The sequence below is a fragment of the Penicillium cosmopolitanum genome (assembly GCF_028827165.1).
Source record: "Penicillium cosmopolitanum strain IBT 29677 chromosome Unknown utg000009l:1.0-9042332.0:1.0-9050551.0, whole genome shotgun sequence".
Classification (NCBI taxonomy): Eukaryota; Fungi; Ascomycota; class Eurotiomycetes; order Eurotiales; family Aspergillaceae; genus Penicillium; species Penicillium cosmopolitanum.
The window spans coordinates 3,636,161-3,658,739 of NW_026622679.1; the positions used below are offsets into that span (position 1 = coordinate 3,636,161).

The window sequence follows — 22,579 nt, forward strand, 5'->3', positions numbered from 1 at the left end:
ACTTCGGAATCGTTTTGTCAGGCTGATTCATTCTCTGATACTACATCTGTTTGTTCTTCTTGTTCCTCGGCACCTCGTTTTCCTGCAGGAAAACGATCTCCCGAAACCATGGCTATCAATGACGGTGGAAATGACAGTGAACTTCCTGGCGATATGGCTGCACCCATTACCGCCGCGGAACAATTCACTCAGTTTCGCGAACCGCTTCCTGAAGCTTCTGGATCGACTATTGGTGAACCCTCTCGTCCTGCTAGTCCTGTAATTCAGGAAGCTACTGCAAGACCACCTCCGCCCCCTCCGCCGACAATACCTTCGCGGGATCCTGTACCACCAACTCATTACTATGCTGTTCCGCCGCCTCGACCAATATATCAAATGATATACAGCGCGATGCCAGCCCCAGGATCCCAGGGGGCCCCTGCTTTCAATGAAACCAATGCATCTGATTTCCTGAGAAAGCTAGAGGATACCTGTCGTCGCAGTGGTATTGTCCGTCATAAGGAAATTATGGATCTCCTCCCCCAATACTGCGAAAGACCGCCGCGTGTCTGGGTTGAAGGTCATTATGCCTGGAAAACGAGGAATTGGCGCATGTTTCGTGAGGCCTTCTTGGACAATTACCATGACTGGGATGATGAGCAGTTGAGGTATACCAAGGAATATCTCGACCAGCTTGTTGCCATTGAACGTTCGACAAATGATGAGATTCGTCATTATCTGAGCGAGTTTCATGAAGTATCCACGGAAATATCGTTGCTGGGTCTTCTGAGTGATATTGACCGAGCAAGCACGCTTATCAAGGGTCTTCCAATAAAATGGCAGAAAAGGATTCATAAGCGACATGCAGAGAGGTCTCGTTCTCGCCGTGATCAGATCTCCTACCAGACGGCCTATGAACAGGTGCAAGCAACCCTGCGCGTTGAGGCTGAAGTTCAGCGAAAGACCGAGATAAAAGAACCTGCAAGGAAATCGTCTCCTTCTCCCCATGTATCTTCGTCACTGCAGCAGCAGTCTGTTTCTTCTGTTCCTCTCGTACCTGCTATCCCGGTTGTTCTACCCAAGGATCGACAAGCTGATGACTCTACCTCGCGAGCAATTGACGATGTAGCCCGGAAACTGGAAGCTCTTGCGCTGAAACTGGATGCTAGGTCTGATCGCCGGAATAACCCTTTTTATGAACAAAACCGAGGTATACCGTCGAATGGCATGGGGGTCGGTCCTCCTAGGGAATGCTGGACATGTGGAGGTCCACACAACAGCACCCCCGATCAATGTGATTCTATCCGGGACTTCGAGGCAAAGGGAATGATCCACCGGAATGAGATAACTGGTCGAACGACTCTCTAGGAACCAAGGTAAATCCGGGCCCGGAACTGAGACTGCGAATAGGGGTTCTGAGGAAAGACTTGATTCCTGAACAATATGCTGCATGGGCAAACCAAAACCTACAGCAATCTGCAAGCAATCATGTCCAATCGATACCCTCTGCTCCAGTACAGTTCCTAGGCGCGTCTCTCAATGGTATCTCTGGTCATGACTATTATTCTGCTCCGGTTCGATATGTTGCTGCGTCCCTTCTTGGATCTGAGCCTGCATGGGAAAAACTGTCAGAGGATGAGGAAGAATATGGAGAGGAATATTGGACAGGTCCAGTTAATGCTATCGGAGGACAGGTCCAGGATGGTCGTGTGAGAAAGGGAAAACAGCGCGCGTCTGAATACGCGCGTACCAGGAATGCTCAGCAAGGCCGTTTTCAACCGCGTATTGAGGAGGCTAATGAGGATGAACCAATGCTTGTACCAGATGACACCCAGGGAACTTCTCAGGAACAAACGCTGCAAGGTTTTCCGGCAGGAAACCCATCTCCGAATGACATTCCGCGTCGGGTCAGAGGACCGCAGGATCCTGCTGTGGCTGAGAAAAGGTCCATGATTACCGACCTGATACTGCGGAAGGTTTGGGAAACTAGCGTTACGATCTCTATTGGTGAACTCCTTGGCGCTGCTCCTCGTATTCGAGCTGGTGTCGGAAAAGATATCAGCACAGATGCTATAAGTCAGAAGCTTACCGAGGTCATCAACCAAGTGCCCATTAATGCTACTGCTGCAGATCTATCTCAATGCGTCGATGCCCAGGTTCAGGAATTGCAGAAGAGAGCTCGTTCCCATTTTATGTCGTCAGGTCCTAATTATGATGCTTCAGTTCCTCCGGTTGTTAGTTCTTCAGTCAATTTCCAAACTGCGCAGGTTATCGAGGCCCCTATAAAGTCACACCAGGAATATACGCGAGGGTTTATGTATGCAACGGCGGTTGTCGGCGACCAGATTATCAAGGCATTGATCGATACAGGAAGTGCGGTCAACATTATCCATCGAAAGGTGGTTAAGCGTATGAGCGCGTTGCCCGAGATGAGACTCAAGCCTCATCTTCAGCTCACCCCAGTGGACGGAGGTCGTGGAATCAGTGTTGCAGCATGTCTTGAACACTTGCCTATCACCATTAGCGGCGTTACGGTCAATTCCCATACTATGGTGACGGATAATACCACGAATGAGTTGCTTCTTGGCAGATTGTGGGCAAGCAACGCAGGGTTGCGGACTGAGGAAATGACAGATGGCCGAGTCATGTGCACCATTTTTAATGAAGGCCGTAAGCGATACACTTCATTCATTGCTTATCGTCCCAGTGATGGCGGATCTATCTTCGAGAATCAACTGTGGCCCCAGGACTCCGCTTCTTTAAACGACGAGCAGGGTATGTAGGCGTGTTGTCATCCCCTGTTCTGGTGTTGTTTACTGAGGTCTCAATCCTCTGCCCTGAATCACCGCCTTCCGAATCGATTATATCTCTTTCTTCTTCCTCTTGCTGTCAGCTGCGTTCTCAGAAAACAAAAATTCTACAGCCAAAAACAGTCGAAAACGACAAAACCATACAAAAACATGTTAATCATATTGAGTTCTTCGCGGCACCGCCAGTCAGGGGTTTTCCTGCAGGAAAACCATCTCCCAGTTACGCGCGGCAATTACATGCCGTTCAAGACCAACTGGTCGCCCAGGAATATCGTACTGGGTTCTCTCTCGAGAGCATGACCGACACTCGACCGTTATGGAAGAGTCGTCCTGAATATCCGTCTTACTATCGAGCACCGGTCAATACGCTCTATAAAAGGAAGGCTGACAAAGTTCGTCCGGTAAATTCATCGGAATCAGATGGGACGATCCCCGTCGGCCACCCTGATTGGCAGCACGAATGCCTCAAAAAGTACCATACTCAGTATCGCGCACCTGACATTCGAACTGAATTCGACCATTTGCTCAAGCCTCGTATTTCCGTGATTGCGAGAGGTGCTCGTCTTACCCCAGAACGAGAGATAACACTGCTAGTAGGAAAGGATCTACTGCCACGTGAGAGAGCACTTTTTCGAGAACTTCTTTTCAAAAGAGAGGGAGTGCTAGCCTGGGAATGGGAACATGTTCAGAGGATACACAACGAAGTAATGCCTCCGCAACGCATTAAAACCGTCTCCCATGAAGCGTGGCAGCACCCCGGTTTTAAGATCCCCCATGCACTGAACGCTATAGTCATCGAAATGCTGCGTGATCGGCTACGCAAGGGCGTGCTCGAACCCTGTGATGGACCGTATCGGAACCCGTGGTTCCTTGTCGGCAAGAAGCAAACTGGCAAATATCGAATGGTCAACGCAGCAATGATGATCAACAAAGTGACAAAAAGAGATGCCAACATGCCTCCAATAGCAGATGAGTTTGCCGAAGAGTTTGCAGGAATGGCGATGGCTTCGTTAGTCGACCTCTTCTCCGGATATGATCAAATCGAACTGCATAAGGATGATCGGGATCTAACGGCTATTCAAACTCCCCTCGGTCTGCTTCGCCAGACCACCATTCTCCAAGGTGCATCGAATTCAGTCGCCCAGTTTCAACGAGTGATCTCGGTCATTCTGCATAGTATTTTCGGCACAAAGGCGCGTTCATTTCTTGACGATGTTGCCGTTAAGGGTCCGCGAACAACATACAATGACGAGTTTGTAGAAGAAGGGATTCGCCGATATGTCCTAGAGCACGTTCAGAATCTCGATGAAGCGCTATATCTTTTGGAATTAGCCGGAGCGGTCATCTCAGCCGAAAAGTCCCAGTTTATGATGAAAGGAATTGAAGTTGTCGGCTGGGTGTGTGACATTAATGGCCGACGACCCGACGAAGCGAAGGTTGCAAAGGTTACACAGTGGCCTACGCCTCGGTCGAAGGATGAACTGCGTTCATTTGTCGGCCTTGCTGTCTACTTTCGTATCCTGATTGAGAAATTCCAGGTCATCATGAAGCCTCTCTATGAGATACTGCGAAAGAATGCCCATTTTATGTGGAACGAAGTCCACCAGGTGGCGTTTACCGAGATAAAGTCACGCCTTTCAGAGTTCCCCTCAGTCCTGCCTATAGATTACGACTTTAATCCGTTTCTCATGATCGTTGCTGCAGATGCTTCTATAAAAGGATGGGGTGGCGTGCTCATGCAGGCTCGGAACGGTGTCCGCAATCCTGCACGATACGAGTCAGGGGTTTGGTCACAGGCTGAATCGAAATATGACGCAGGAAAGCTAGAATGCCGTGCTGTTTTGATGGCTTTTAAGAAATTTCGCCATTGGCTATATGGGGTACACTTCGTCTTGGAGACTGATGCTAATACCTTGGTGGCTCAATTGAATCGCACTGCAACCGACCTCCCTGGTGCTCTTGTTACCCGCTGGATTGCATGGATTCAGCTTTTTGATTTTGATGTCAAGCACGTTCCTGGCACTGGCAATGGCGCTGCAGATGCCCTATCCCGCCGTCCACCAACTGAGGAAGATCTACATGAGAGAGACCAAGAACAGGATATTGATGACTTTGTTGATACGGAGGTCCTATATCTCCGAGCCAGTTGTTGTCCTGTCTCTGCTAATGTTGAAATTCCCGGTGATCCTGTTATCGATGTGCTGCATGAAGGATACTCTTCTGAATCGGAGCAAATTGCAAGATACCTGACAACCCTCCGAAGACCTGGCCGCATGAGCCTGTCTGAATTCTATTCGTTCAAAAGAAAATGCATGAAGTTCGTCGTTCAAGAGCGTCATTTGTTCCGACGTGTCAAAGGTAATGCCGAATTGCTCCGCAGGGTTCTAGACAAAAAAGAAGACCAACAAGCTGCGTTGAAAAGCACCCATGATGATCTTGGCCATAAAGGACGAGAAGCTACGTATGCCTTGATCAAACATCGCTACTGGTGGTCTCGCGCGTACGAAGATGTGTCAAAATATGTTAAGACATGCTCATTATGCCAGGCCAGAGCTCCGAATCGTCTGCATGAACCTGCTATTGTTACGCAACCGCTGTTGCTTTTCGATAAATGGTATATTGACACAACTCGAATGCCTCCAGAAGACGGTGAACGTGTCGTTATTCAAGCGAGAGACTCTGTCAGCGGATGGCCAGAGGCGAGAGTATTGCATTCTGCGAAAACAGAGAGCGTCGTCCAATTCATCAAGGAAGATATCATCAGTCGTCATGGGATTCCTCGGGAAATAGTAATTGACATGGGACCTGAAAACCGTGGAGGATTAACAGCCTTCTTGGAACGCGAGCAAATATCAAGAGTCAAGATCTCCGCGTACCATCCCGGTTCCAATGGCCCTGTGGAACGTGCGATGCGAACTATGAAAGATGCTCTCTCAAAGATGACAGAAGGCTACCCTATAGACAACGTTACTCGGCAAATCAAGCGACCATGGAGGCCCCATTTCTATTCTGTCCTGATGGCGGATCGTTTTACGGTTAATGCCACCACTGGAATGAGCCCGTTCTTCTTTCTGTATGGGAAGGATCCTATTATACCCATTGAATTACAGATGTCTACCTGGAGCATGCTGCCATGGCATGAGGTCCGAGACCGAAAGGATTTACTAGCAATGAGAGCGCGGCAATTCGAAAAGCGGGACCAGGATATTGAAGAAGCAATCCTGCGTATGCGCCGTCTGAAAGAAGCAAATGCGCACTTCTTCGACGAACATCATCTGCTTCGGAATGACCGATTTGCACAGGGTGATCTTGTTCTCCTGCACAACACCATTCGCAGCATGGACTATCATTCAAGGACAAAACTACAATTCCGTTGGTTGGGGCCTTATCGGATTCATACGGTCAAAAGCGGTTCATATTTGCTGAGTGAACTCGATGGTACGGTTTTATACGATCTGACCCATCAGCCGGAGTCATTCAATGGCGATCGATTGAAGAAGTTCTATTCTCGGAAGGATCTAAATGATCAGGAAGAGGCTTCATCCTTACCGCAGCGTAACCCAAATGGACGTCCGAGAGGTCAACGAGGCCGAGGTAGTGGCCAAGGTCGACAGCAACATGAAGGATGGATTGAGACACCACGTGAGCGAGCACCACGACGACGGGGAAGGCCTTCGTTGAGAAGAACGAGGGGTCGCAGGTCCTAATCGGGGCATCGTTTTCCGGCAGGAAATTGATGCCTTAGAGCCTTAGAGCCTTGGGGCCTTGCGGCCTTGCGGCCTGATTTGGCCGTTTGTCTCGACCCGATTAGGAAGCCACGCTCTACATGATATAACTTCCTTTCTTCCCTCTCTTTCACTTTCAATTTCTTCAACCCCCCTCTCTTTCGCAACTCACCTTCATCATTTCTTCATCCATTTCATCGTTTTCGAACGCGTTTTGATGCTCGCCCGATACCACCGAACCATTTACGAACCACGGAGGACTCGCTGCAGCTTTGCAACTATTCGGCACTGCGTGACTCGACCAGGGGACGGTCGAGTCGGGAGGAGGGGAAAGGACCTGGTTCTTTGTTCCCGAAGCTCTTTGAAACCTGCGATTCTTTGTTTCTTTCAGACCCCGCTTACTATTTCCTCTTCTAATATGCCTCGAAACCTACGTCTTTGATACGTCTTACCTGTGCTTCGAAGCCATTCGCCGGATACGATTCCTTTGACCGATCCGATTACCAACCTCTCCTTTCACCGTTACCTCCGAGACCTATTCGAATCACCTCCTTTGTTGCACGAACCGCATAAAGATACGCCGTGATGTCTGATTTCGAGATGGCGGAAAGCCAAAACACCTTTACTCCAGTGAACCGTGCTGTAATACGACGAGCCAGGATGGATGAACCAATTCCTACAGGCATGATTATCAAAGGCAAAAAGATCCACACGATTGAGCAAATGCTTGAGGCCCTGGAAGAGAGTGACGCTGCAGAAAAATATGACATTGCACTGTTTTGCTATGGGAAATTGAATGCTGCACATGACTTGCTCGGTGACGGCATCTGCAGGCTGTTTGACTATGTTAGCTCCGCAGAGTTATGGAAGGGTCATCATGAAGACCAAGAGGAATTCCAGCTTCGATGGGAAAAAGCAGTCCAGCTACAAAAGCGAAGAGCAAAGGATGCGAGAACAATCGAAGGCATTCGACAGCGAGCGCTTGTGAGATGGGACAACCAAGACCCCGCAGGCAGGAATACCACCGAGTTCTTCCAATGGGTCAAGAATCGAGCGTTTGCGGAGAAAGTTAGTAAGCTCCTGAACACAGATATGTCCTACGAGGATGTCAAGCTATCTATCAACAACCATGTCATCAAGAGATGTACCTTTGGAAAAGGAAGTGGAGCCCAGAAAACCAAGCACCTGGAACCCAGTGACCTGCTCAAGACCTGCCAGTGCCGTATCCTGACGCCGATTCTCCAAGAACACCTAGATCGTGCGGGTCTCCAGATAGACCAGGATGGATTCGTTTGTCCAAAAGGCGAAGGATTTGATCTTCCAAGGATCGAACCAAGAGCATATACCCTGCCTCCGTCTCCCGAGAAGAGTGTTTTCCTACCGGAAGATGATGCTGCTGCTGCTGCTGCTCCCCCTGATGAATTGGAAGACCAGGATATGGAGGAAGAAGAGAGCGTGGAATCTAGCCAGGATTCGGAACGCGACGAGGAAATGCAGGATGCCCCGCCGACACAGCAGGAAGTATTGAACAATGCCGTTGTCGAAGAAAGCGACGAAGAAACAGTTGCCCTCGCGGATGCACATGCGAAGTGTGGATGTTTACTGCGCCCTGCTACCCTGATACGAGCCCTCAAAGAAAAAGATTTCTCGAAGCGGAAAAATGGACTGGTCGCATTGCGAGCCATTGGAAGAAGATTAGCGAGGTCCGGAGATATCACTGTCAATACTCTTTGCAGTAAGCACGCAAAGGCACTAGTGGAAGCTATACAAATGACTAGTGCGTCCAAGAATCACCAGCAATTGGTGAACCGGGTTGCCCTATCATATCGACACATTGGGAACTGGGACCGATTTATGAAGGACCATCCTCGATGGTTTAGTTTCCGGCAGGAAAACGATCTCGGTTTCCATCGTTTCAAGCCGCAGCACTACGCCCCTCTTGTTTCTGACTTCGCCGCTGCTACAGAATGGCTGTCGGTTGATACCCTGATTGACCGGATCTACGCTGGAAAGGCCCCTGATATTCGCCCGGCAAAGGATATGCATAATGATGGCAGCACTATACTGCCAGGTCTCTTTTCATGGCTCGGAGAAGACCTCGACGGAGAACATCCTGAGGGACTATGGCCGTTGATTCACCAGGAGTTCCGAATGTACCATTACCACCTGAGCAAGTCGACAACAGAGATTGGATGGCTTCGTGGGATGTGGTATTCAAACATCCAGCAACTAATTCGGCAAGACCTCTCCTACTACATGTCATACGTCTTTTTCCGACCCGATCATGCATGGCGCCTGATTTCCTACCCCTATTACACCAAGAGCACTCAGATTGGTGAAAATACTAAGTTTCGGCACTTGGATATCAACATCCAAGATTATCTCGACACAGGACGGGGCGGCAGTATCTTGCAAGGATCTGTATCCTTCACCCAGGAAGATAAACGGAATTGTACCACGATATTGAAAGGGATGCATAAGACAGAGCGGTTAGCTGATTGGTGGAAGAACATTCAGTCCCGCGGGCCCGTTCCCGATGGCCTCATTTCTGGCATTGAACCCCATATGTGGACGAGAGATGACGAGGAGAAGTACGGCATCCAATGGACCCAAGAGGTTTGTGGTATCGGTGACGTACGTCTTTCTCTCCCATTCCTGCCTCATGGATCGACAGGACCGGCTACCGCAGTACGCAGAACAGGACTTGCGTGGTATACTGCCATTCAGGACGACCACGAAACTCTCGACTGTGCCGAAGCCAATACATGGGAGGAGCTTGCCGAGGCGCACCGCGCACAAATGCCGGCTACTAAGACACCATCTGGCTATCCTTCATCGCGGTATGGCACTATTCCATTTCCTTTCGCGGCCGGAGTTCAATTTCGAACAGCACGACACGATATTCCGAACTGCCTGGTAGGACGACAGAGATGGGACAGCCCCTCGGTTTGTATGGAATTGGACGACCTTTTTGGCAAGGATCCGGAAGTTGCAAAAAGAATAGTTCGTGACTGGCAAGAGGAAGCCTGGTATGAATACCTGCGTTGCTTCGAACTCACCAAGCGCTTGGAAAAGAAGGAATATGGCAAGCACTCCTTCTTCTCCCGCATTGAAAAAGGCATGCTCGTGGACGATCCTGAACTAGGTCTCTTGCCTGATGGTCCCACTTCCGTCGATGCTGAACTTCAAACGCTGTCGAACATGCAGCAACCTACCCCCGAAGCGGAGGTTGGCCTTCCTCATAGCGGCTAGGTGCCTATTAATGGATGAAGCATGACATGACTGTCGGAAGCGTTGTCTAACGAAATGTTGACGTTCTTTTCTTTGTTTTCTTTGTTTTCTTTGTTTTGACTAGGGGACAGTCAAATTTTCAGGGAGGGTGGTATGTAATGGGGATTCCCGCTCTCAACATCGGTATCCTGTAGTCATGTGCTGGAGGCCTTAGCAACAAGGCCACCGTTTTGTTTCGTGAGATTAAGTAGCGTTCGTTCGATACTATCAAAAACAACATGCATGTTCCCCTTTATGAAAATGTTCTACTGAGGCTGCTGAGGTTGCGGTATCGATATACTGCGTATGAAAGGTTCTGTTATTGCTCGTTCAATCATCTCTCTATAGCGTCACGCTTTGCTCATCTCGTTCCTGCACTCTGCGAGTGTGGTGGTTTTGTCTCTTCGCGATCGACCCGTCTGCTTGACAGACTGCCAGCGAGCATTCCCATCTTACACCAACTAGTTCGAGAGTATAGTACATTGGTTATCTGACTAAAAAATGTTACCAAGATACTCGAGATTTGAAAATTGTGACAATTGATCTTAGGGAGCCTCCACGACCAGCAAGGAGGTATTGGAACTTGCAGCTCCCAAAAGCACACCGGCTGAGGTTTTGAAATGCCTACTGGGGGATCAGTGAGACGAATTTATTGTTTCCAATTGCGTGTTCTAGGTAAATCAGAAGTTCAAGAATAGCAAAAATCCCATATAAACTTTGCCGCCCAAATCAATGCTAAACTTCCAGAGCGGATGTTTCGCTGACATTTTGAAAGGTTATCCGTTTACCGACAACCGAGAGCCGTATTATAGCCCCACGCATAATACTTAAAAAAAAACATCGAGCACAAGTTTTCAACATGCATGATGTCTGTATATATTTGATTTCGGTCAGCGTAGTACTCAATAAAAGTCCTGTGCTAGGCCTCCATGGGTGGGTGGCAGAAGGAAATCTCTTGGAATACACGAAATCATTCTTTACACTTGCATTGTGCCCAGGAAATAATGCCAAATTACCCTAACCAACACATTTACAACTGTTTAAAAGAAGTTCCTTTTTTCTTGACCGAGATTCAATAAATAACTGCACAAAGAGACTGTTTTGACAGGGTTTTGGTTAGCTATTCTCAAAGCGTATATCGGAATGATTCCAGGCCCTCGATTAGACCCATCCCGCCCTCTGCCCTCTTATTTGCGCGATGATACTTCAATACCAGAAGCAGACTAATAAAAATAATGAGGCTGTTGGCTATCAGTGCTGCGATGATACCTGGTTGATAATCGGGGGCGTCCTGGGTGCGAAATACAGTGCCGCCAATGATACCTCCAATTCCACCTGCACCAACACTCAACGCAGAGGTCAGAGCTCGCTTCCACTGACCCCTGACATTGTTTGATTGCCAAGAAAGGGTAGATGGTAGGTTGGAGGAGCCAGAAGCCGTCACAATAAAAGCACCCACCAGGCGACTAGCTGTGTGGGTTGTGAAGCCAAGCAGGCCCAGACCTATCATAATCCCGTTAGAAATTGAGATAATCGAATTTCCAGTTATATGTTTATTTACCGATAATAGAGCATGAGCAGTTGAAAACCACGAAGGGCGACCGAATACGTAGCCTGTCAGATGACCAACCCACGACGATCATCCATAAACATGCTAGAATATATGGTGGGGCGGTTAAGCATTGCGATGCCACAAGTGAAAGCCCCAGGCCTTGACGGAGAATTATTGGAAGGAAATAAACAACAGCGTAGTTTGTCGTGGTGGTGAGACAGAAAAGTGCTGCATGAGCCCAGACTTTAAGATCGGCCGCATGTGAAATATATTGGCGGAGGTTGAATTCTTCAGCATAGGAATCGTTTCGATCTGCTTCGATTTGCGAGACGGCGTATTTTATCTCTTTAGTGGTCAAAAAGGGGACAGACCATTTTCGCCGGCCTTTTTCAAGCACAACCTCGGGAAAGTCGACCACGAAAGGCAACGAGGTTATCGCCACTGCACAGGTAATAATACCGAAAAATATGAATATCCAACGCCAGCCAGCGATTCCGCCTTCTTCAGGGCCATCGGCAATAGACGACCACCAAGAAGGTCCTGATCCATTACCATCAAGTTGAGAGAACCCATAGGCCAGAATACCCGTAAATGCAGACGCAAGGGTACCGATAAAATAGAAAAGAGCCACGCGTCGCTGGAGTTCATAGCGAGGGTACCAGCAAGACATCATGTATAAAGACCCAGGGAAAATACCGGCTTCAAACGCCCCAAGCAGCAGCCGAAGAGGAATCAAATCATACCACTCTCTGACAAACCCCAGACAAATTTCAGTTAAACCCCAAAGCAGGGCGATAAGCGTAAAATATGACCTACCACTCATCTTGCGAACTAGGACCACAGAAATTGGCTGAAAGATAACGTACGTTATAAACATAAACAACACCACCATCGAGTATCTGGGGCCCGTTAGGCTCAGGTCTTTCTCCATGCCGGCTATACTAGCGTTTCCAAGATTGTTCTTGTCGATTTGGCTGAGCATGTATAGTAAGCCTAGAACACAGGTTACCCGCAGGTCAATCTTGTGTCTTAGTTTGCTTTTTTCTGAGGCACTCAGTGAGTCACTCTCGGGTGTCATCGCTTCGTCCACATGTTCAAAGGAGGTTTTTGACTTCTCCATAGTGCTGAGAGTATTTTTGGGTACTTGTAGAATTATCAAGAAATATGGAATGGCAAAAGGATGAAATTAAATTTCTGGATGAGAAGCCAGCTCAGCTCGATATTTGAGATATAGTGCTAGCTTTTATATGCTCCAAAGCAATGAAGGTTTGTTGATATTCATCAATGAAATGAACCGCGAACTTAAGTCTCGGCTAAGAGAACCTAATTTAGGAGGACTCTTTACCGAGTGCCGGTAGCTGGAGCGTTATTAAGTACTGTGTCTTGATTTATACACTGGGATTATACAGTGCCTGGATTTCTGGTAGCTATGACATGAACCGATAGCTAATCCAGCAGTTTCCGACCTCTACGAAAAAGTAATTCCTAGTTTATAGTTTAGCAGAAGACCTCAGCTCGATCAGTTGGTATATCTTACCACCATCACAGATCAAAGATTGACCGGTAATATTTCTAGATTGGGGGCCAGCTAGAAATGAAACCAGATTTGCGATGTCTTCCGGTGTCTATGACCACGTCATCGGTGTAAGAGGGGGTACTTGAATATAAACTTGCAGGTTTTCTGAATGAGACTTACCGAGGCGCGCTTTAATGCAGACCGAGCCTGGACAGACTTCTCAAATGCCATTCCTTTGGGAATTCCGTCTCGCTGCGCAATGCTATCATCGATCTCTCTCCACATCTATCGCCGAGGTTAAAAATCGATATATCCAATATCCAATGATTCGTACGTACCGCAGTTTCCACGGGACCAGGGCAAAATGCTGCAATTAGGGCATGCTGTTAAATTGCCGAATTTTGCTGGTGATATATTGATTTATCATACCGTTGACCTGTAAGCTTTGTCAGATTTTCGAATCGAAGTTTATCCCATGGGCTCCACTTACATTAATATCGTACTGGGCCAGATCCAGCGCAACTGCCTGTGTCAGTCCTCTGACAGTCCACTTACTCGCCGAATATGCCAGGGCATTTCCTGACTGAGCACCAATAAGCCTGTGAACATGATTCTTACACAAAAAAGTTACATACCGGGCGGTAACCAGCGATTGAGGACGCGCCGATGATTCTTCCCCCTTTTCCCTGGGCTACCATCTGGCGGCCTAATAACTTTAATGATTTGACTCAGTTCGGGAAGCAAAGGGTAATTTCGACTTACCTGCTTCGCGGTAGCAGAGGAAGACACCCGTGGCATTTACCTATATTTCAGAAACCAAAGTCAGTCGGAACCAAAGCATCGTTTTGGATATTTTTTTTTCGGGTGAAACTACTGCTTGAACCCTCTCCCAGTCGGCGAGACTAACATCGAATAGTCTTTTCGCCACGATTATACCTGCGTTGGCAACCATGACCTGATCGTCATAGTGAGAATTAAATCGTACCAATGAAGTTTAATCACGGAATCATACATTCAATTCGCCAAGCTTATCAACTGTCTCTTTTATCATGTTTTGGACCTGTTCTTCTTTGCTGACATCCCCTATAATGCAAATTGAACGCCGTCCTATATGATCCTTTTAGTACAGAGATAGGAAGAAATTCCTGAGGATATCTGTCGTAATTACCTCTCTTCTCAATCTCCTCGCTCAGCAACTTCAAGTCTGGAATTTGCTCTTGAACATCATTGACCTATTCCGGTGGTGAAAAGTTAGGGGTCATTTGAAAGGATACTATGTAACACATTCTGGAAAAGGGAGCTTACCGCGACATCCATACCATCATTCGCTAACTGGAGGGCGATGGCTCTGCCAAGTCCTCTCGAGGCACCAGTTACGATAGCAACAACCATTATGGTGAATAAGCGATTTTCTTGATATAGCAGTGACCTTGCGTAGACTGAACAACTATTACAGGAATGGAAATCTATTGTATTATATACTATTCTAGCCATATGTATTTCTGCCATGGAATGCTCATTCTGTGTCTCTTTCTTGGATTACCGGGGCTGTGCACGGCATTCGGTAGACGCCGGGACCATAGCCGACAGTAGCTAAATTTCAAAAGACAGCCGAGGAATACTCTGGGAGTTTTCTGCTATTGTTACAAAAGATTCAGAATGAAAATACACCATATTTGAAAAGATTTAATACGAGATGAATTTCGAAACTGCCAAGTGACCGTCAAATAGAGCTGTCTAAATCAATGTGCTGCCGGTACAAGGTCTTGAAGGAAATTCCAAAGTGTTTTCTCTCGCCAATTTCTTTTTTTCCACTCATTGGCCGACAAGGGGAACAGATCAACATTTCCCAGCAGGCTGGGGTCATGAGCATATATGAACCAGACGTTACTTTCCGCATCCGCTTCCTGTGCTTTCTCAATAGTGTCCATTGCCTGTTTGATATCCAAGCCCATGTTCGGTCTGAAAAATGGCTTTTCTATAGACCCAGTCCGCTGTATCAGCAATTCCTGATATACGAGAGCTCCGGGGCATGGAAGTGAAGTTGGAATAGTCGATCTTAGTTGAATATCCTGAGGAATGTGCATGTGTTTCGAAGGCCTGATTTCTCCGCTATGATGGCAGAGATCCCCTCCCATGAATATGAATGTGTCTGGATTGGTCGTTGTACGTGCTAATGCACCAATGTGACCAATGGCATGACCGGGACTATCTATGATATAGAACGAACCATCAGCAAAGAAGTCGTATCCTTGGAACTGGCCAACTTGGACCGAATCTCGAAAGTCAATTTCGCGTAGATTGCGTCCGCTTTCGTACAACGAAGGTCAGCCAAGCACGAGATTACTATGGTAAATCATAGCGCAGTGAAAAAATAGTCAATCCAAGACTTACGCAAAGTCACTCTGGCGGACTGGAGAATCTGGCTTCGCCGGATATCCAGGGAAAAACTCGGTCTTGAAACCAGGCCCGACAATGAGTTCAGTGGAGCCAGGAAATCGCGAGGGGTCCCCAATGTGGTCCCAGTGCCAATGGCTGAGGCAAAAGAATTGTTAGCCTCTTGTTGACCCTTAGTTGAAAATTGTTTCATGAAGGATACTCAAGTTGCTTACCTCCAAATAATACTTGAAATTTCGCTTGCCGCGATTCCTCCTTTCTCAAGAATGTCGATCACCTCTTCCTCAACTTCAATTTTCCATCCTCTTCCTTTGAGAGTTTCTGTGACTGCTGGTGCAAATGCGTGCCAATCTCGAGGAACACCAAGGTCATAGAGAATCTTCTTGCCCGACGGATGCTCGATCAAGAATGACCAGGCAGGAAGAATAGGCATGTGTTTCATAGATTCCATGGGAGGTTCCATTAAAAATTCCAGCGGTATATTGCCAATTCGGGTAGTGGAATCGATGATGCGAACCCGGACGCTCTGGGAGCCCGGAGGCACGTTGAAGGTGGTGGATTGGAGTGACATGATTAGATAGCCTCTGAAACTTGACGCAGACTCACTCTGAACGTTCTCTGGGCATGAAAATAGAACCTGGGGTTTTTCTATTCATACAGTGGCGAGAATACGAAGTCTAAGAATGCCGAAAGCCGATTGATAGCGGAGAAGGGTTGGAGTAACCGAAATGCGGGGAAACTCTCGCGGTAGTCAAGAGGCACTTGTTGCCATCACGATACCCTCTGCCCTGCCCAATTCCAGAATACCTGAAATCTACGGTTGCAATAATGCCGAATTCATATGTGCGACGGCGTGCAGGCCTAGTGTGCGTTCAATGTCATGCGCGAAAGGTAAGCGAGATCATGGAAATTCGATATGGAAGGCTCGGCAGCTGAGTGAATCGATAGATCAAATGCGATTTGCAACAGCGACAGCCAGGATCATGTCTTAATTGCATGAAGACAAACTTAGAGTGTCGGTGAGTGTCTAACTAAGCGAGAAAATAATAAAAAATGCTAACTCCAATTAAACGAAGGAAACGCAGAGGATTGCGTAGGGGGGGCGCAGAATAAACAGCCCGCTGAAAAAGTCAACCCCAACAGTCAGCTAGCAGAACTGAGAGAAATTCAAGTTGATCGACAGCTGCCCCCCGAATCTTGCGAAAGATTTGTGGGGTATCTAGCCGAGGAGTCATTTCTTTCCAACACATGTGGGCCTGATATTGATGATGTCGAGGTTTCCATGTTGCAGGAACAGGACCCGCCAACTCTGCGTTCGGCTCTGAGCCTTGCTCCAAGGCCGATACTTGACGCCTTTATTGACTTTTATTTCACCAATATGTTTCCACTGGTGCCGGTTGTTGACCGGTTAGATGTTACAGAGCCAGGTAGTTCTGCTCTGCTCATACAATGTCTGTGCATGCTCGGGAGTCACTATCGTCACCCACAACTACCGTCGATGCCGACAGCCGAATCATTCTATTGCAAGGCTAAGACATTGATGAATTGTAACTATGAGAAGGACAGTCTAACAGTCCTGAAAGCTTTGTGCTTGATTTGCTGCCGGAGTAAAGAATCGCCGACAATTGTTAGCCTTGATAGTTCATGGCACTGGCTTGGTGTGGCGACGCGATATGCCTTCAACATGGGTCTGCATCTTGAAGTGACATATCAAGGAAGAGCAGCCGCAGGCCTGAGTCGCCGAATCTGGTGGAATATCTTTGTGGGTTTCTGATTATGTTAGGGTGCTTGATTGGCCAAGTTAAACTAATTTGATCTAGAATCAAGACAAACTTCAGTCTCTTTGTTACGGTCGGCCCCCGGAATTCGTCTACATGAGGTCAATGTGGAATTGCCTACTTTGCAAGATTTTTCCATACCACATCCTGACAACGAAGTTTTTCTCCAACGAACAAAGATCTGCATTATTTTAGGGAAATTATCAGATGCTCAGCACGGTCGCTATCAATCTTCAATTCTGGAAGAAGCGACTCATATTGGCGAGTATTTGAAAAAATGGATCAACGAACTCCCTCGGCATCTACAACTCTATACACCGGATCTACCGCCAACTCGTTCACCTTATAGACGAGACGCATCTGAGCTACATATAATGTATTTCACATGTATTATTCTATTCTATCGCCTGATTGAGAGTCCGCATCTTGGCTTGACATCTCTCAAGGTCTCTATGGTTGCTGCATCCTGCACACTGCAACTTCTGAAGGAGATTTACTACCGAAATGAGATTCCCCGTCTTCTCCCAATCAACAATTGGTATTGCATGGTAGCTGGGGTTCCTCTGGTTCATGCCATGGTTAAGCTGCCGGAGAATGCGGCTCTGCACCATGAAGAGTTGGACATGCTGCGCCTCATTCTTCACGAGATGACACATACATCGCCAAGCACTCAACTCATTATCAATAACATTGATCGTCTTCATCGGTCCGTTTTATCAACACCCGACGACGAGCTTATCTCAAGACCCTCTCTCGGGTCAAACAACTTGGCATCTTCCGAGACTCGTGATCCAATTTTCTGGGCTCAGTTTCGACCAGTAGAGCCGCTACAGTTATTCCCATTTCCTCCTGAAATGAGCCCCAGGATGAATCTTCTCCAATCACTTGCTCAAGATTGCAAATATTCTGATGTTATCACCGTTGAAGCAGAATCATTGCAAGGGGAAGAGCAGGAAACAAGAGACGGAACCCCACAATTTTCTTTCAACTTTGATTTTGGGAACATACAGGTGGATGAATTTTTGTTCGAAGTACCTGAAGCCGATATTTTGCCATTTGGTCCTAGTGTATTATCTTAAAATTATTCTGTGAATTGAATGAATTGCTTTTCGCGGGGCGTTTCTCTCGAAATACTGAAAACTTGAATTTTTATAGTTAAAATTATTCTACTGCCAGTTTATAACTCTGAAAAAGTGAATCTTGTTTTCGCAAGAAAAATGTTCAGCTTTGACCAGAGATATGAATGCAGATAGGGTATACCGAGGCAAGGGATAGCCATTGCTATACAAAGTTCAGTAATATTTGCCGCATAGGTCTCCCTACTACTAGGCTACTAGTTTGACGCACTGCCGAACGGCAGCCGGCAGTCGGCATTCTGCCTTCATTTATGGAAAATCTTGTAGTTCCCAAGTTAACTCCCAAGTTAACGTAAATCCTCCCAAGCTCTACTAGAACTATATATGGTATTCTTGTCAATAGAATTTTGAAATAACTTTCTTACTTGGCACCATAGTTGAGTATCTTTTCAACATGACTTTCCTATCAAGTCAGATTCCGGCTCTAGACCATAACAAAAATGGCCACCAAAAGCCCTACGACGTTCTCGAACAGCCGTTAGGCACTACGCACCATCTTAGAATTGTGACAGTGGGAGCAGGGATTAGTGGACTAAACATGATACGGGCCTTGAGAAAAGGAATGACAAATTACGATCATGTTGTGTATGAAAAGAATCCCGAAGTCGGAGGAACTTGGTATGAAAATCGCTACCCAGGCTGCCAATGTGATCACCCATCACACAACTATCAGTTTACATGGAATCCAAATCCGCGATGGTCACAGTTCTCTGCCAATGGACCAGAAATTCAGGAATACATTCTCCGCTGCTGTGAAGAGGAAGACATGCGATCCGAGCTAAAGACATTTCATCAAGTAATTGGCGCCTGGTGGGACGCTTCCAAAAGCCAATGGAGCTTGAAAGTCAAAAACCTTGCCACAGGTGTCATGATAGAGGACTATTGCGACTTTCTCTTGAATGCTACTGGGATATTGAAGTAGACTCTCCTGGCTTCTTTGATATCATTTCGTTATAAACAATATGCTAACCTTTTTACGATGACACAGCAATTGGAAATGGCCAGATATACCGGGCCTGAAGGACTTCAATGGAGACTTGATTCATAGCGCTGCTTGGCAAGAGAATTTCAACTACCAGGGGAAGCGCGTCGCAGTCGTTGGAAACGGATCTTCCGGAGTGCAGATTGTGCCCGCCATTCAACCAGGTTAGTATGAGATAGAAACCACACGTACCACGCTTCACTACTTATGAGAATTCAGATGTTGAAAAACTTGTCCACTTTATCCGCTCACCCACCTGGATAGCTCCTCCCCAAACAGAGAGGATGCTGAAGGGAGCATCGGCTGAAGTCATGCAGTCGGCGCAGATGGATGGGGATAAATTTACACCAGAGCAAATGGAGCGCTTTGAGAAAGACAGGGATTATTATCGCTCCTTCATTAAGGCTACAGAGGAACAAGTCAATGCTCGCTTCCGAACGGTTCGCATCCCACATACCCTTCCGTAGAAACTGACGAAGAAGTCACTAATTTTGAAATAGATGGTGAATAACGATGGACTTGCAGAGCAACTACAGAAGCACCTTGTCGTACACATGAAAAGTGCTCTCAAGAATAACGAGAATCTTATCCGTTCCGTCATTCCAACCACGTTTCCCGCTGGGTGTCGAAGACTAACCCCAGGCCCCGGATATCTTGAGTCTCTTAGTGCCGACAATGTTCGAGTTGTGACAGATAACATCCGAAAGATTCTGCCTTGGGTATTGAATTGGTTTCGGGAGAGATTGTTGAATTGGATGCAATTATTTGTGCAACCGGGTTTGACGTCTCATTTTGCCCACGTTTCCCAATTGTTGGTAGAGACGGTTGCAATTTGCAAGATAGGTGGAACAAAGAGCTTCCCGCTGCTTATATGTCTTGTGCCGTTGCAGATATGCCCAACTATTTTGTGTTCATGGGACCAAACACACCTATTGGCCATGGAAGCGTGCTTACCATCGCCGAACAGGTCGCGAGGTATATTATACGAATGCTGAAAAAATGTCAAGTTGAGAATATCAAATCCTTGACTATCCGCACAGAGGCAGTTCAAGAATTTACCCAACATACACACACATTCCTGCCACGGACCATCTGGGCAGGAGCCTGCCGCTCGTGGTATAAGAATGGGACCATTGATGGACCTATCACAGCTTTGCATCCCGGTAGTCGCATTCACTGGTTTCATATGATGGAGATATTCCGTCCAGAGGACTACGAGTTTGAATATCGATGCGTGGGAAATCGTTTCCAATTCCTAGGAAATGGCTTTTCTGTTCGAGAAAGCGGAGCAAATCCGACATGGTACTTGGAACAGCTTGATAACTTTTCGGAGATTTGATTTCCTTCATGATTTACTGTCTCCTCGAAAGGGAAGCAGTTATTATTAGATTTACCTGGGAATTTCAATCGTGTATCGAGGGGAATAGGTCAAGATATCTTTCGCCAGCTCAAATTTAAGAGCAAAAATTGATCTATTTATGTTCAAAAATTGAGGCTGCTGTTATATTCCTGGCCTACTAGTAGAAGCCCTAGGCAAAAAGCCTGACGATTGCTATTACCAAGTTCTAATATACAAAATTGTGTCTTCTATATACAGACCCAGCCCTTCCTTTCACAGTTCAAAATCTAGGCATTTCAAGTTCCAAAGATTCACCTTTATTTTCCCCCGTGCAACAAAGCAATATCACCCTGAGCCGTTCCAATAGAAGTCTCAAACTGAAGTTTCCACCACTCGACGACTTCCCGATTCTCCATGAAAGTAGAAAACTGAGTGAGAGACGAAGAAGGATGATCCCAAACTTTTCCCGCTGTAGATGTCAAATCCTTTCGGACTAGGTAGCTGCCATTGAACGTCTTCTGGTGTTCGTCGCTTAGCAGCCAGCTCATGAACAATTTGGCACTTTCGGGACGGGGGGTTGACGCAAAGATGGCTCCGGTTTGAGGCCAATACATGATAGGGTCCGTGGGATCGATGCTGTCCAGGTTGCCACCGGCGGAGGTGGTAAAGGACAGAGATCGGGTTGAATTCATTCGCTCGATTTCGGCTGCTGGTTCACCGGTGCCACGAACCCATTTCACATTCTGTTGGAGGAGGGCATCAAACCATTCCCAGCCGTATTGGTTGATGATTATAGAGAAGAGATAGAGCACAGCATCATCGTCATTGGGGTAAGTCAGAACGAGCTTATTCTTCCACTCTGGGCGAGTAAATTCCTTCCATGTTGACGGAACATTGGATTTCTCGAGGAGCTTGGGGTTGTAGACAAGACTCCCGAAGTTGACTAGCATAAATTGGGATTAGCAAGCAAAGTATAAAGATATTCCGTGCGGTCTTGCTTACAGATGAAATATGGCACAAATGCAGCATCAGGATCTCTGATAGTTGACCAGATATCCTCCCAATGAGCCGGTTTATAGGGGTACAGTCTACCCTCCTTCTTCCAACGAGGATAGTCATGGAGGGTTTGCAAGACTGCAATATCAGCGCCAGCAGACCCGGTACGTTGAAACTGGCGATTGACGCGGCTATCGTGATATTTCGAGACATCCACAGTGAGGTTTAGCTCGATATCCGGGAAACGGGCTTTCCATGCATCGATGGTAGATTGGCCCTGGCTCACATCTACATCATGTCAGCTTTGGTTCTTTATACGTATTTTATAATACGCACCATCTCCTCCCCAAAGAACAACGAGGCTACCATGTTCTCTCTTGGCAGCGGCGTAGATTTGGTCCAGTGAACGGTTTTCAGTGGCAGGAGAGTGTCCTGGGAAAGAGTTCCATTCCGGCAATATTGCGGCAGCTAGGCCGAGGAAGCCCCAAAGAGAGATTGCAGTTTTCATATCGGACAAAAGTACAAAGTTCCTGCAAGTAGACAAAATGGCCGGATGATGCGCTGAATTAACCAGTCTTCGGACAACAGATACAGGAGAATTATAAAGGATAATAACAACGGTACAGTTCCGCGCCGATTACCAAACCTCCTTACTGCCCGAACCCATAGTTCTGGCACGAAAAGTTGATCTTTACCCAATAAGACCAAAGGAAGCCGTGGAAGTATGGCGCGATCCGAGACATCGACCCACTCTGGATAGGCTACAATACTTTATTACCCTGCAAGAATAGTCTCGTGAAACAAGCTTAATCTAAGCTGACTATTCGAGCATCCGTTTTTCGTCAAAATTCAGACATGCTGAGCAATGTTATCTGAATCAAACGCCTCACCCGACACCATCTAGATAGCGCCCGCTAGGTCCATGCTTTCTCCTTCTCAGTTATATTCAAAACTACAACGTTTATCTTGATGTTTCTGCATTTTTTTCACTCCGGGTCATACTATTCGCCCTAAGATTTGCCAAGTCTAGGTTGCAACATAGCCACAGTTGAGTATGGTTACTAATTACTATTCTTGGACATTCACACCGCTGATCAAT

General features: G+C 47.0%; 9 protein-coding genes across 9 annotated transcripts; 5 read left to right on the forward strand and 4 right to left on the reverse strand.

Moving 5' to 3' along the window:
- Nucleotides 1–108: 108 nt before the first annotated feature.
- Nucleotides 109–1,347, forward strand: N7509_009479 (uncharacterized protein; the record flags this gene model as incomplete). The annotated part of the gene is made up of 1 exon (XM_056634116.1): nucleotides 109–1,347. The coding sequence occupies one exon, from the start codon at nucleotides 109–111 to the stop codon at nucleotides 1,345–1,347; it is 1,239 nt and encodes a 412-aa protein (XP_056484736.1).
- A 1,738-nt stretch (nucleotides 1,348–3,085) lies between these two features.
- On the forward strand, nucleotides 3,086–6,496 carry N7509_009480 (reverse transcriptase family protein; the record flags this gene model as incomplete). Its single annotated transcript, XM_056634117.1, has 1 exon — nucleotides 3,086–6,496. One exon carries the CDS (start codon nucleotides 3,086–3,088, stop codon nucleotides 6,494–6,496), a length of 3,411 nt encoding a protein of 1,136 aa, XP_056484737.1.
- A 603-nt stretch (nucleotides 6,497–7,099) lies between these two features.
- On the forward strand, nucleotides 7,100–9,766 carry N7509_009481 (uncharacterized protein; the record flags this gene model as incomplete). Its single annotated transcript, XM_056634118.1, has 2 exons — nucleotides 7,100–8,491; nucleotides 9,578–9,766. 2 exons carry the CDS (start codon nucleotides 7,100–7,102, stop codon nucleotides 9,764–9,766), a joined length of 1,581 nt encoding a protein of 526 aa, XP_056484738.1.
- A 1,144-nt stretch (nucleotides 9,767–10,910) lies between these two features.
- N7509_009482 (uncharacterized protein) lies at nucleotides 10,911–12,456 on the reverse strand (the record flags this gene model as incomplete). The annotated part of the gene is made up of 2 exons (XM_056634119.1): nucleotides 10,911–11,287; nucleotides 11,346–12,456. The coding sequence occupies 2 exons, from the start codon at nucleotides 12,454–12,456 to the stop codon at nucleotides 10,911–10,913; spliced, it is 1,488 nt and encodes a 495-aa protein (XP_056484739.1).
- Nucleotides 12,457–12,664: 208 nt separating this feature from the next.
- On the reverse strand, nucleotides 12,665–14,244 carry N7509_009483 (uncharacterized protein; the record flags this gene model as incomplete). The annotated part of the gene is made up of 11 exons (XM_056634120.1): nucleotides 12,665–12,694; nucleotides 13,033–13,137; nucleotides 13,191–13,219; nucleotides 13,282–13,288; nucleotides 13,343–13,435; nucleotides 13,488–13,558; nucleotides 13,615–13,654; nucleotides 13,727–13,807; nucleotides 13,865–13,935; nucleotides 14,021–14,084; nucleotides 14,158–14,244. The coding sequence occupies 11 exons, from the start codon at nucleotides 14,242–14,244 to the stop codon at nucleotides 12,665–12,667; spliced, it is 678 nt and encodes a 225-aa protein (XP_056484740.1).
- A 350-nt stretch (nucleotides 14,245–14,594) lies between these two features.
- On the reverse strand, nucleotides 14,595–15,865 carry N7509_009484 (MBL fold metallo-hydrolase; the record flags this gene model as incomplete). The annotated part of the gene is made up of 3 exons (XM_056634121.1): nucleotides 14,595–15,162; nucleotides 15,247–15,387; nucleotides 15,465–15,865. Coding segments are annotated over 3 exons (1,110 nt in total), but the record flags the coding sequence as incomplete, so codon positions are not given.
- Nucleotides 15,866–17,401: 1,536 nt separating this feature from the next.
- On the forward strand, nucleotides 17,402–18,106 carry N7509_009485 (uncharacterized protein; the record flags this gene model as incomplete). The annotated part of the gene is made up of 1 exon (XM_056634122.1): nucleotides 17,402–18,106. The coding sequence occupies one exon, from the start codon at nucleotides 17,402–17,404 to the stop codon at nucleotides 18,104–18,106; it is 705 nt and encodes a 234-aa protein (XP_056484742.1).
- Nucleotides 18,107–18,557: 451 nt separating this feature from the next.
- N7509_009486 (flavin-containing monooxygenase) lies at nucleotides 18,558–19,612 on the forward strand (the record flags this gene model as incomplete). Its single annotated transcript, XM_056634123.1, has 3 exons — nucleotides 18,558–19,081; nucleotides 19,152–19,309; nucleotides 19,410–19,612. The coding sequence occupies 3 exons, from the start codon at nucleotides 18,558–18,560 to the stop codon at nucleotides 19,610–19,612; spliced, it is 885 nt and encodes a 294-aa protein (XP_056484743.1).
- Nucleotides 19,613–20,801: 1,189 nt separating this feature from the next.
- On the reverse strand, nucleotides 20,802–21,988 carry N7509_009487 (ABC transporter substrate-binding protein; the record flags this gene model as incomplete). Its single annotated transcript, XM_056634124.1, has 3 exons — nucleotides 20,802–21,427; nucleotides 21,487–21,768; nucleotides 21,817–21,988. The coding sequence occupies 3 exons, from the start codon at nucleotides 21,986–21,988 to the stop codon at nucleotides 20,802–20,804; spliced, it is 1,080 nt and encodes a 359-aa protein (XP_056484744.1).
- Between the last annotated feature and the right edge of the window lie 591 nt (nucleotides 21,989–22,579).